General features: G+C 50.8%; 1 protein-coding gene and 1 pseudogene across 4 annotated transcripts; one reads left to right on the top strand and one right to left on the bottom strand.

Annotated features, from left to right (window-relative positions):
- Nucleotides 1–1,027: 1,027 nt before the first annotated feature.
- On the bottom strand, nucleotides 1,028–1,300 carry LOC112610098 (annotated as a pseudogene).
- A 6,722-nt stretch (nucleotides 1,301–8,022) lies between these two features.
- RAMP2 (receptor activity modifying protein 2) lies at nucleotides 8,023–10,685 on the top strand. Of its 4 annotated transcripts, none has more exons than XM_025362648.1 (4): nucleotides 8,023–8,657; nucleotides 9,471–9,536; nucleotides 9,999–10,107; nucleotides 10,241–10,685. In XM_025362648.1, the coding sequence occupies exons 1-4, from the start codon at nucleotides 8,438–8,440 to the stop codon at nucleotides 10,494–10,496; spliced, it is 651 nt and encodes a 216-aa protein (XP_025218433.1). In that variant the 5' UTR covers nucleotides 8,023–8,437; the 3' UTR covers nucleotides 10,497–10,685. The 4 variants fall into 4 exon arrangements, with proteins under 4 accessions (XP_025218433.1, XP_025218432.1, XP_025218434.1 ...); XM_025362647.1 differs by having other exon boundaries at nucleotides 8,438–8,720; XM_025362649.1 differs by lacking the exon at nucleotides 8,023–8,657 and adding an exon at nucleotides 8,772–9,003 and having other exon boundaries at nucleotides 9,984–10,107.
- The last annotated feature ends 946 nt before the right edge of the window (nucleotides 10,686–11,631 follow it).

The following is an 11,631-nucleotide window of genomic DNA, read 5'->3' on the forward strand; positions in this document are numbered from 1 at the left end:
TTTTTCATTGTCCATCTAATGTGTTAATGTGTCTTGCAGGAAAGAATGTGAAAAGGTACTGTCTATAGACAAAGTAAGCATAATCAGGAGAGGGGCAGTACTGAGTGAGGAAAGACCTCTGTGCCCTGAGGGGCCCTGTGGGGTTGCCCTTCTAGCCAATCTTCCTCTTTCTTTCCTATTCGATTCTCTCTAGCAAGTTGACTTATTTTTTTTTAAGCTGTATCCAGTTTTATTAAAGATACTTTCCATAAACAATCATGGCGTTTCAGGCAGGACGTGGGCAGACAATCATTAACAGTATACAACAACTTTCAAACTCCCTTCTCCTTCAATGGACTACCAAAAATCAGAAAGCCACTATAAAACCCAATGAAGTCTTCATCTGATGCTCTGAACAGGGAAAGTTTAGAGTAAGGATTGATATTTCACATTTAGCATGTTGTTTAACAACTTTTCATAGGCCAAACCTGACTTTCAGGAAGTGAAATGAAAATGGCAGAATTTATCTGAAGATCCACAATCTAGAAATGGAACCACTGCTCTTTTGACAAGTGCCATCTCAGTGGCATCACTGGAAAGTCCAGATTGCCTGACACTCTGGTAACCAATGACTAGAGGTCAGGTCCCAACCGATGTCTGGGCTTAAGGGAGTTAAGTGTATGCTGAAGTATGAAAAGGGAGAAAAGGACATAAAAATGAATTTGTTTTTCCATAGCACAAGGCTTTTGTGCCAAGGTGGCCATGTGTGTCAAAGTCAGGGAATTCCTCCTCCTGAGAGCCAAGAGGAAATCTTTCAAAACTAGAAGGGAAACGTGTTTTCCCCACATCAATCCAGCTGTGGAGACATTCTATTAGTGACATATGCCCCTTTCCCAAAAAACAACAATGAAGTGTTATGTGTGCTAGCAACATAGCTTAAAAAAAAAAAGGTAAAACAAAATTCTGCATTTTTAAAAAACTTGATAAAAAATAGTATTTCAAATTGTACAGTCACCAGAAGTACACAGTTATCAACAATGCACACACTTCACTTGGCATTTCCAGCACCTTCAGCTCTCTGTGCCTGGTCTGTTTTGGTATCTCCATTTTCTGCAGGGTTATTCCCCTCCTTGTCAACATCACCTTTTCCCTTTTTCCCTTTGGGTACCTTCTCTCCCTTCTTTACAGGGGCCTTTTTAGGCTTGGGCTGTGGCTTTGGAGGAGCAGGTTTAGTAGACAACCTCGCAGATCTTCTCTGTGATTTGTCCTTCACCTTGGCTTTATCTCCTTTAGCATCCCCTTCAGCCTTTGTCTTGGGCATGGTGGTGGCAGCGATGGTGGCGGGATGTAGGCGCTGGACGCAGGATGCAACGGCAGGCACGCGGGCTTTGGTCGGTCTGGGGGTTGTTCTCACCTCTTCTTCTTCACACTGCTCCAACTTCTTTTTTTTTTTTTTTTTTTGAGACCGAGTCTTGCTCTGTTGCCCAGTCTGGAGTGCAGTGGCACTATCTTGGCTCACTGCAACCTCCACCTCCCAGGTTCAAGCGATTCTCCTGCCTCAGCCTCCCAAGTAGCTGGGATTACAGGCATGTGCCACCACGCCCAGCTAATTTTTGTATTTTCAGTAGAGATGGGGTTTCACCAGGTTGGCCAGGCTGGTCTTCAACTCCTGATCTCAGGTGATCCACCTGCCTTGGCCTCCCAAAGTGTTGGGATTACAGGCGTGAGCCACCGCGCATGGCCTGTTTGTTCGTTTTTAATACAGGGTTTTGCTCTGCTGCCCAGGCTGGAGTACAATGGCATGATCATGGCTCACTGAAGCCTCAACTTCTGGGCTCGAACAATCCTCCCACCTCAGGCTCTTAAGTAGCTGGGACTACAGGCACACACCACCAGGCCCAGATAATTTTTTGTAGAGATGGGGTCTCCCTATATTGCCTAGGCTGGTCTCAAACTCCCGGGCTTAAGCAATCCTCCTCCCACCTCAGTCTCCCAAACTGCTGGGATTACAGGAGTGAGCCACCATGCCTGACCCTTATTTAACCTTTGAGCCTCAGTTTCCTTGTCTGTAAAGTGAGTTGCTATGATACTTAATTTAATAGTTCAGTTTTAAATAAAACTATTTGTATGATGCATTGAGCATAACAGCATATTGCCTGTCATCTTCAAGGCTTGGTAAACAAACATGAGTAACCTGTATTATGCAGTATCCAGGCTCCTGGTGTGCCAGGATGGGGTAGAAGTGCTCCTGGGGAGGGTTTCACAGGACAATCCTAATGAATGGAGGGAGAAAGCAATCCTGGCATCTGGCATTGGGTCCTACAGCAGCCATGAGTCAGCCCCAGGTGCTAAGGGACTAGCTGTGTTCTCAGCACTGCTGGGTGTGTGCTATGGGTCACTTGGCCACGGTCCTTGACAGTCACGCTGCCTGAGCATCATTCTTGTAAATCTGGCCTGGGTTCTTCTTAAAAAACAGCCTCCACCATGTGATGTCATTGTCCAGCCAGGGTTGGAGAAGGAAGGAGGAGGAGGGTGTGTGCACACACTCTGGGGATCTTCCTATTTGTGGAGGAGTCAATTTGGTCCTGGAAGAAACTCTCTATCCTTCTCTCCTCCTTTCCAGATCCAGTAAGAAATTGGTATTCTGATGTGGAGTGAGAGGAGGTGATAAATCATAATGGCTAAGACATGAACTTTAGCATCAAGCTATCCTGGGTTTAAATCCTGGCTCTGCCAATTACTAGCTCTGGGACTGTAAACTTTCTCCTCCTGTTTCCCCATTTCACACATGGAGAAGATAATTCTGATGTTATAGTGGTGTGGCTTTAAGACATACATACAAAGCTTTCAGCACATGTGTCAGTAGACACACTATGCAGCCTAGAGTAAGTGCTTAATAAATGGTAGTGACTGTTAGGTCCCCAGCAGTTGATGAGTAATATGACTTGATCAATTTCTCTGGAAGGACCCCGTCTTCTCCAATGTTTTTTTTTTTTTTCCTTCAGACAGAGTTTCACTCTTGTTGCCCAGGCTGGAGTGCAGTGGCACAATCTCAGCTCATTGCAACCTCTGCCTTTTGGGTTCAAGCGATTCTCCTGCCTCAGCCTCCCGAGTAGCTGGATTACAGGCAGACACCACCATGCCCAGAGTATTTTTAGTAAAGACGGGGTTTCACCATGTTTGTCTGGCTGGTCTCAAACTCCTGTCCTCAGGTGATCCGCTTGCCTTGGCCTCCCAAAGTGCTGGGATGACAGGCATGAGCCACCGCACCCAGCCCAATGACTACTTTTCCCCCTGAAAGGTAGTCAGGCCCCTCCCAGGTGTGCCATCATTCTGGAGATGAGGAGGCTAGGGAGAGATGGCGTAGTTGTGTCACCACTCCTTTGTCTTCCCTTCCTTAGCTGGCTCCCTGGCTATGGCTCCTCCACTTCTCCCTGCTGTCTCCCTGCCCTCTCAAGAAGTCTGTCTCCTCTCTCTAGTTAGGAAGGATCAGCCCCTGCCAGCCAGGACTTCTGGCTTCCCCGACCCTGACTCTTTCTCACATCTTCTCTTGTGCTCTGCTCTTCATTTTGCAGACAGCTGGGGGAGAGGCCAGCAGGTGTGAACTGTGCGCCATAGAGATGCTTATTGCAGGATGCTCCACATATACTTTCAAGGTGTAGAAGGCCCTAGCACTTTTTACTTCCTCCTGGGTGGCTCTGGATTTGTGTGTGTGGTAGGGGTGGAGGTTGAAGATTAAAGATGCCACTCTTTCCAAGGGGTAAGTCACCTTTTGCCCTGCTCCAGGCAGGATGACCCTTGGCCTGTAACAAGAAGGGAACTGGCAGTAGGACAGTAGTAGGATTCCTGCTCATGAGGAATTAACCTACACTGGGGCCAGAAGTCTCAGGACAATGTCCAGCTGAATGAGAACCAGATCCCTCTCTCTCCAAGCCCTAGGTGGTGAGGGGCAGAAGAATAAGGAAATGTGTAAGAAACTTAAAAACTAGATTTACGGCTGGGTGCGGTAGCTCACGCCTGTAATCCCAGCACTTTGGAAGGCCGAGGCAGGTAGATCACCTGAGGTCAGGAGTTGGAGACCAACCTGACCAACATGGTGAAACCCTGTCTCTGCTAAAAGTACAAAAATTAGCCAGGCATAGTGGTGGGCACCTGTAGTCCCAGCTACTTGGGAGGCTGAGGCAGGAGAATCACTTGAACCCGGGAGACGGAGGTTGCAGTAAGTTGAGATAGCACCATTGCACTCCAGCTTGGGCAACAAGAGCGAAACTCTGTCTCAAAAACAAACAACAACAAAAAACAAACAAACTAGATTTCCAGGCCAGGAATTGTGGCTCATGCCTGTAATCCCAGAATTTTGGGAGGCCAAGGTGGGCAGATCACTTGAGGTCAGGAGTTTGAGATAAACCTGGCCAACATGGTGAAACCCTGTCTCCGGTAAAAAACCAAAAATTAGCTGGGCCTTGTAGGGGGCATCTGTAATCCCAGCTACTTAGGAGGCTAAGGCAGGAGAACTGCTTGAACCTGGGAGGCGGAGGTTACAGTGAGCTGAGATCACACCACTGCACTCCAGCCTGGGCAACAGAGCAAGACTCCATCTCAAAAATAAATAAATAAATCATAGATATCCAAGACATGTTACTAAGTCTTCCTTCCTTTCATTCCTTTTTCCTCTTTCCCTTCCTCTTCCCCTTCCCTTCCTTTCTTTCTTCTTTTTCTATTTGGAGACAAGGTCTCACTCTGTAGCCCATGCTGGAGTGCAGTGGCATGATCATGGCTCACTGCAGCCTTGAAATTCTGGGCTCAAGGAATCCTCCTGTCTCAGCTTGCTGTGTAGCTGGGACTACAGGCATGCGCCACCAAGTCTGGCTAATTTATTTTTATTTTTTGTAGAGACAGGGTCTTGCCATGTTGCTCAGGCTGGTCTCGAACTCCTGACTTCAAGTGATCCTACTGCCTTGGTCTCCCAAAGTGTTGGGTTTACAGGTGTGAGACACTGTGCCTGGCTTCTTTATTATTATTACTATTATTATTTTAGACAGAGTCTCGCTATATTACCCAGGTTAGTCTCCAATTCCTGGGCTCAAGTTCCTGCTTCAGGCTCCCAGGTAACTGGGACTACAGGCATAAGCTGAGTACCCAGCAAGAGTGTTACGTTTTTTAAAAGTCACTGAGGCTGGGAACAGTGGCTTATGCCTGTAATCCCAGCATTTTAGGAGGCCAAGACAGGTGGATCCCTTGAGGTCAGGAGTTCAAGACAAACCTGGTCAACCTGGTGAAACCCTGTCTCTACTAAAACACAAAAATTAGCTGGATGTGGTGGCGTGCACCTGTAATCCCAGCTGCTCAGGAGGCTAAGGCAGGAGAATGATCTAACCTGGGAAGTGAAGTTTGCAGTGAGCCGAGATTGCACTACTGCACTCCAGTCTGGGCAACAGAGCGAGACTCCATCTCAAGAAAAAAAAAAAAGTCACTGAATAATAGGAGTATAAAATCGGCCGGGCGCGGTGGCTCAAGCCTGTAATCCTAGCACTTTGGGAGGCCGAGACGGGCGGATCACGAGGTCAGGAGATTGAGACCATCCTGGCTAACACAGTGAAACCCCGTCTCTACTAAAAAAAAAAAATACAAAAACTTAGCCGGGCGAGGTGGCAGGCACCTGTAGTCCCAGCTACTTGGGAGGCTGAGGCAGGAGAATGGCGTGAACCCGGGAGGCGGAGCTTGCAGTGAGCTGAGATCCAGCCACTGCACTCCAGCCTGGGTGACAGAGCGAGACTCCGTCTCAAAAAAAAAAAAAAAAAAAAAAAAAAAAAAAAAAAAAAAAAAAAAAAAGGAGTATAAAATCCCATTTATGCTTTTCTTTAAAAAAAAATCCAAAATATGTGGGAAATGAGATAGGAGTGGGGACACAAAGTTTTCTGGGTTATATATTTTGCAACTAGTATATACTTATATATTACTTGCGATTTAAAAAGTGTATTTTTTAATAGCAAAAACAGAAAGGGGCTTAGAAAGGGAAGGTGAGGGCCCTCAGCAGTGGAAAACAGGGGACTTCCCATGACAAAACCAGCTTCTGTTTCTAATACAGCCCTTCCTCCACCCATTGCTACAGATCATCAGATCGTGGGACTATCCCCTATGGCTACATGGAAAAGAAAGGTGAGGTCTCCTGTCCCTATTCATCTCCAAAGACCCCCAAAGTAAACCCTCAGTTACCAGGATGCTCTCAGAGGTCAATAAAAACATTCAAACATCCAACTGGCACGGAAAAGTGGAAGAGGAAAATCAAAACGAGAGAAAATTCCCAGATTCTCCAACTAGACAGTTTGGACACCCGAGCTCAGAAATGACTATAATAAGCTCTCCTTCGGAGGTCTCAACATCATGATGCAAACTTAACCCCAATCCTAGTCTAAAAATAAAACTTCCCGAGGGCCAGGTGCGGTGGCTCATGCCTGGAATCCCAATACTTTAGGAGACTGAGGCAGGAAGATTGCTTGAAGCCAGGAGTTCGAGAGCAGCCTCGGCAACAAAGCAAGACCCCATATCTACAAAAAATAAGCCTGTTGTCCTAGCTACTTGGGAGACTGAAGCAGGAGGATCTCTTGAGCACAGAAGCTCAAGACTGCAGTGTGCCATGATTCTTCCACTGCACTCCAGTGTGGGCAACAGAGTGAGCCTCTGCTCCTAAAAAGTAAGATAAAAATAAAATAGGAACTTCCTACCAAGTTACCTATATTTTCTTTTTTGATCTAAAGGCCATTTTACATATGAAAATCTTGAGCTCCAGAGATGTGAAATAACCTGCCCAAGTTACTTGCAGTAAGACAGAGGCAGAACCTACCTTCAGAATCCCCATCATTTTTTAATTTTATCCATTATCATTATCCATTATCATTATGCCATATTGTCCTTTTTTTTTTTTTTTTTTTTTTTTTTTGAGACAGGGCACAATCACAGCTCTCTGCAGCCTCAACCTCTGGGGCTCAAGTGATCCTCCTGCCTCAGCCTCCCGAGTAGCTGGGACTACAGGTGCATATCACTATGCCAGGCTAATTTAAAATTATTATTATTATTTTTTTGTAGAGACAAGGCTTCACTATGATGCCCAGGCTCTATTTTAAATCTAACATTTGCTTTTGTCCCCTTTAATCTTGACCCCAACCCCAGTCCTAACCCATAGTGGGCTCATGTGCTTCTGGCCCCAACCCAGTGAAAATGGCTTGTTTTGCTTTCTGCACCTCCTTGCTCCCTCCTCCCATCTTATCACCCAGAAATCTACCATGTTTCCTTCTTGAAAGGAGCAATCCTAGGCAGGCAGGAAGGACTAGATTTGGTCCCAGCCTGAAACGTCTTGGAGACTGCCTGGCTCTTTTCTGAATCATTATAGAAATGATCCTTACCAGGAGGACTTTGGAGTTCATGTCAAGCAGGCCATTGACTCTCTCCCACTGGATTCCTTGCAAAAGCAGCCTCTTGACCATAGAGGAGGACAACAGGTTATCTGTGCCCATGATCCAAGAGCTTGAGATCCTGAGATGAAGACTTCAAGAGAGATCATGACAGATAATTTGTGGTGGGCAGTAAACTGGGACAACAGCAGCAGCTGAGTCCAAAGGTCAGTGTCTGGGAGTAATTTAGGAAAGTTTGGTGCTGACAGCTGTGTCTGGGACTTGAACGTCATGGCCAAACCGGCTCTTGGGTTCCTCAGCTGCCTCAGAGTAATGAACCTCTGGCCCAGGACACAAGAGGCAACTGTGGTGTGGCCAAAGTCAGGGCCCCTGGAGGCCCAGGCTCAGCCTTGCTGCTTCCTTAACGGTGTGACCTTAGATAAGTCACTTAGGAAAAGAGGAAAGGAAACTAGCATTTAGCGAGTGCAGTGCCCTTTCACAGCTGCCATCGTCACTGTTTGGTGAGGAAGCGAATGTCCCTATTTTACACGAGAAGTCCTAAAGGTAAATGTGTCATTCAAGGCCCTATATCTGGGGAGTAGGAAGGCAGAATTAGAACCCAGAGCCTCTGAATTCAAATCCCGGGCTGTTGGCCCTGAGCTTTAGTTTTTTGGTCTGTAAAATGGTGATACACTTACCAGGCACATGAAGTGGCACACTGAAGGTTCTAAAACCCCTCCCTTCTTTCTCCCAACCGTGGTCCTGAAGAACTGTGGCACCTTCTTCCTGGGAACGTAGCCATCGTATTTTGTCCCCCCCCCCCAACAGGTTTGTGGGGTCTAGGCCCCAGGAGGTATCTGAAGGGAGGGTATTTGGACTTTGTTTTCCCCTCTACCCCACTCCGCAGACCTTTTCCCGACTCTGGAGGGCCGGCTCCCGCTTCTCCTCCCTGGTTTTGGCTGGTGGGCTGACATCAGCGGGTGTTCCTAGGGATAGGATAAGGAACCCTGAGCTGCCCGGCTCAGCTCCAGGCGCCCCTTGCCCCACAACCCAAGACAGCCCTTTGGATGCAGCGGCGTCGAGAGGCCGCTGGAGCTCCCAGCCTCCTCCCTGTTCTCCAGGTCTGGGAGAGCAGCTTGCCGACCCCTACAGACCCGAAAGAGAGAGAGCGCGACTCGAATCCAGGGAGCGATCCTGGGAGACCCTGGAGAGTCCTGAGCGCCACGCAGCCGAGCCCCCGAAATAGATCCCGGTTCCGGGGTTCCGGGAGCTGTCCAGCCTCGCGGGGTGAGCTACGAGAGGGTGGGCCAACGCCGGCGAGGCGGAGGGAGCTGCGGGCGCCAGGCGCGGGTGCGGCAGCTACTCCCCCTCCAGCCTCTGGCCCCGGGCGTCGCCCCCGCCCCCCACGTGGCCGCCGCCGTCCCAGCCCCTCCGAGGAAGCGGCGCGGCTTCCTGCAGCTTGGGCTGGGGATATAGGCGCCCCCACACCCGGGCCCGGCTCAGCGCAGCCGCCGCTCCTCGCCTCCTAGCTGCACGATGGCCTGGCTCCGGGTGGAGCGCGCCGGCGGCCCGCGGCTCCCTAGGACCCGCGCCGGGCGGCCGGCAGCGCTCCGCCTCCTCCTCCTGCTGGGCGGTGAGCGCGGCGCCCCGAGGCCCGGGCGGGAGGCGCGGGAGGCCCCGGAGGGGAGAGGGGAGAGGGGCTGGATGGCCGAGGCCGGAACGGGCCCGGGGTGCGGGTGCGGACCGACGGACCGAGCAGCACTGGCCTTCGGACGGTCCCTGACCCCACCTCGGGGAGGGCGCAGCACGAGCTGCTTCCCACCCGGGGAAAGCTGGGGTGCCGGCCCCGGCCCGGCGGAGAGGGCTTCGGAGGACAGGAGCTGGCCAGAGGTGAGGGGGCTTTGGGCCTGGGTGTGAGTGACTAGGAGCTGGTGCCAGCCCCTCCCTCCCCGGCACTGAGGCGTCCGTGGGGGCTAGATTATTCCTCTTTTTCTTCCAAGGTAGCCCTGTTTACGGAGGGTCTCAGTCCCCCAACCCCGTCGCAGGCTCCACTACCTGGGTCGCCGCTATGCTACCCTCCTCTCCCGTTTCTTCCCACAGCTGTCCTGAAGCCCCATGAAGCCCTGGCTCAGCCTCTTCCCACCACAGGCACAACGGGGTCAGAAGGTGGGTACCCGCGGTGTGGAAGGGTGGCCGAAGGCAAGGACGACAGCAAGTTCAGTGGGGAGGGTCCCTTTCCCACAAGGCCTGCCCCACCCCAGCTGATGCCCCACTAAACTCCCCTCTGTTCTCTCATGGGGTTCCTTGCAGTCTTTCTCCCTGTCCTCTCACGTGCAGGTCGGCCCCTTCGCGGCTCTGAGCTGCCCACCTCACAAGTGGGCTAGAAGACCCCAGGAAAAGGTGTACGTGGAAGTTCTTATCAGGCTGGGATGGAAAGTGCTTAGCACATGGAAGTCATTACATGATTCCTGAGCTGGGACTCTGTCCTCCGCCAGAATGTCTTGCTAGGGAAACTTTCTGAAGGGTTCCCACGTTTGAAGACAGGCAGTTCACCTTGCAAGCACCTGGGCAGGAGGGTTTGGAGGGAGGGGCAGGGGTGTGGTCATTGTTCAGCATCTGTACCTACAGGGGTGACGGTGAAGAACTATGAGACAGCTGTCCAATGTTGCTGGAATCATTATAAGGATCAAATGGATTCTATCGAAAAGGATTGGTGCGACTGGGCCATGATTAGCAGGTAGGGGCAGTGCTGGAGGGTGGCTCAGGCCAGGGGGTGGGCCTGCTCATTGCAGGTAGACCTTGAGTGAGTGTGGGGCACTCTTCTCCCTGGGCCCACCCCCTCCCTCACTCAAGTCCTCTTCTGCGCCTAGGCCTTACAGCACCCTGCGAGAATGCCTGGAGCACTTTGCGGAGTTGTTTGACCTGGGCTTCCCCAATCCCTTGGCAGAGAGGATCATCTTTGAGACTCACCAGATCCACTTTGCCAACTGCTCCCTGGTGCAGCCCACCTTCTCTGACCCCCCAGAGGATGTACTCCTGGCCATGATCATAGCCCCCATCTGCCTCATCCCCTTCCTTATCACTCTTGTAGTATGGAGGAGTAAAGACAGTGAGGCCCAGGCCTAGGGAGCCACGAGCTTCTCTATAACCACCTTACTCCACTTCCCCACACCAACCAGGCCTCCCTCCTCCCCTCTTACTCCCTTTTCTCACTCTCTTCCCCACCACAGATCCCTGGATTGCTGGGAATGGAAGCCGGGTGGGGTAATGGCACAAGTTCTGTAATCTTCAAAATAAAACTTTTTTTGTACAATGTCCTTCTTCCCATTTCAGTGGAACCTGTGTCCTTCCCTGCCACTCCCATAGGCCCTCAGCTCTGGGTAGTAGAACTGGAAAAATCTGGATGGCCCATTGTTCTGTTCATTTCACCTGCCCCCCTGCTCCCTGCCTCCATGAAGGTCACACCCCTATATTCTTTCCTCCCAGGCGGGCCTTTCCTGTCCTTATCCAAACTCAGCTCCAGGAAACAAGCAGGAAGAGACTCCCTTCCGGTCTGGACAGCAGCTGGGGGCCTGCAACTGAGGAGGTGTGGGGGAAGGGGCAAAGGAAAAATCTGTGCTTGTGACTCCTGCAAGAGGAGCAGGAGGCTGCCCAGGAGCCCTGACTATTCCCCTTCTTCGTGCCTCAGTTTACTCCCAGGGCCTGGGAAGAGGAACCCTGACTGAGCAACAGGAATCCATTCCTAAGGACCTCACAACTGTGGGAGAAAGCAGTGGGGGCTTCCTTTACTAGGTTCACAACCCCCCTCCACCTCCCTTGCCCTCATCCTACATTGTCCTGGACTGGGTGTGGCCTACAGCCTAGCAACACACTGCCCCCTGGTGTCCGCTAAAGCCAGCAATCAGGAGACGTATGTGATCTGGAAGAAGCTCAAGGCTGAGGAGCACTGGACCCTGGGGTCAGAAAACCGCCATCTCCACAGCAAACAGTTCCTTGTGTGTTTGTTTGTTTTTTGAAACAAAGTCTCACTCTGTCACCCAGGCTGGAGTGCAGTGGCACAAACATGGCTCACTGCAGCCTCGACCTCCTGGGCTCAAGGATCCTCCCACCTCAGACTTCCAAGTAGCTGGGACCACAGGCGTGTGCCACCATGCCCAGCTAATTTTTTTTTTTTTTTTTTTTTTTTTTGAGATGGAGTCTCACTCTGTTGCCCAGGCTGGAGTGCAGTGGCGCAATCTTGGCTCACTGCAAGCTCTGCCTC

This window comes from Theropithecus gelada, chromosome 16, assembly GCF_003255815.1.
Source record: "Theropithecus gelada isolate Dixy chromosome 16, Tgel_1.0, whole genome shotgun sequence".
Taxonomy (NCBI): Eukaryota; Metazoa; Chordata; class Mammalia; order Primates; family Cercopithecidae; genus Theropithecus; species Theropithecus gelada.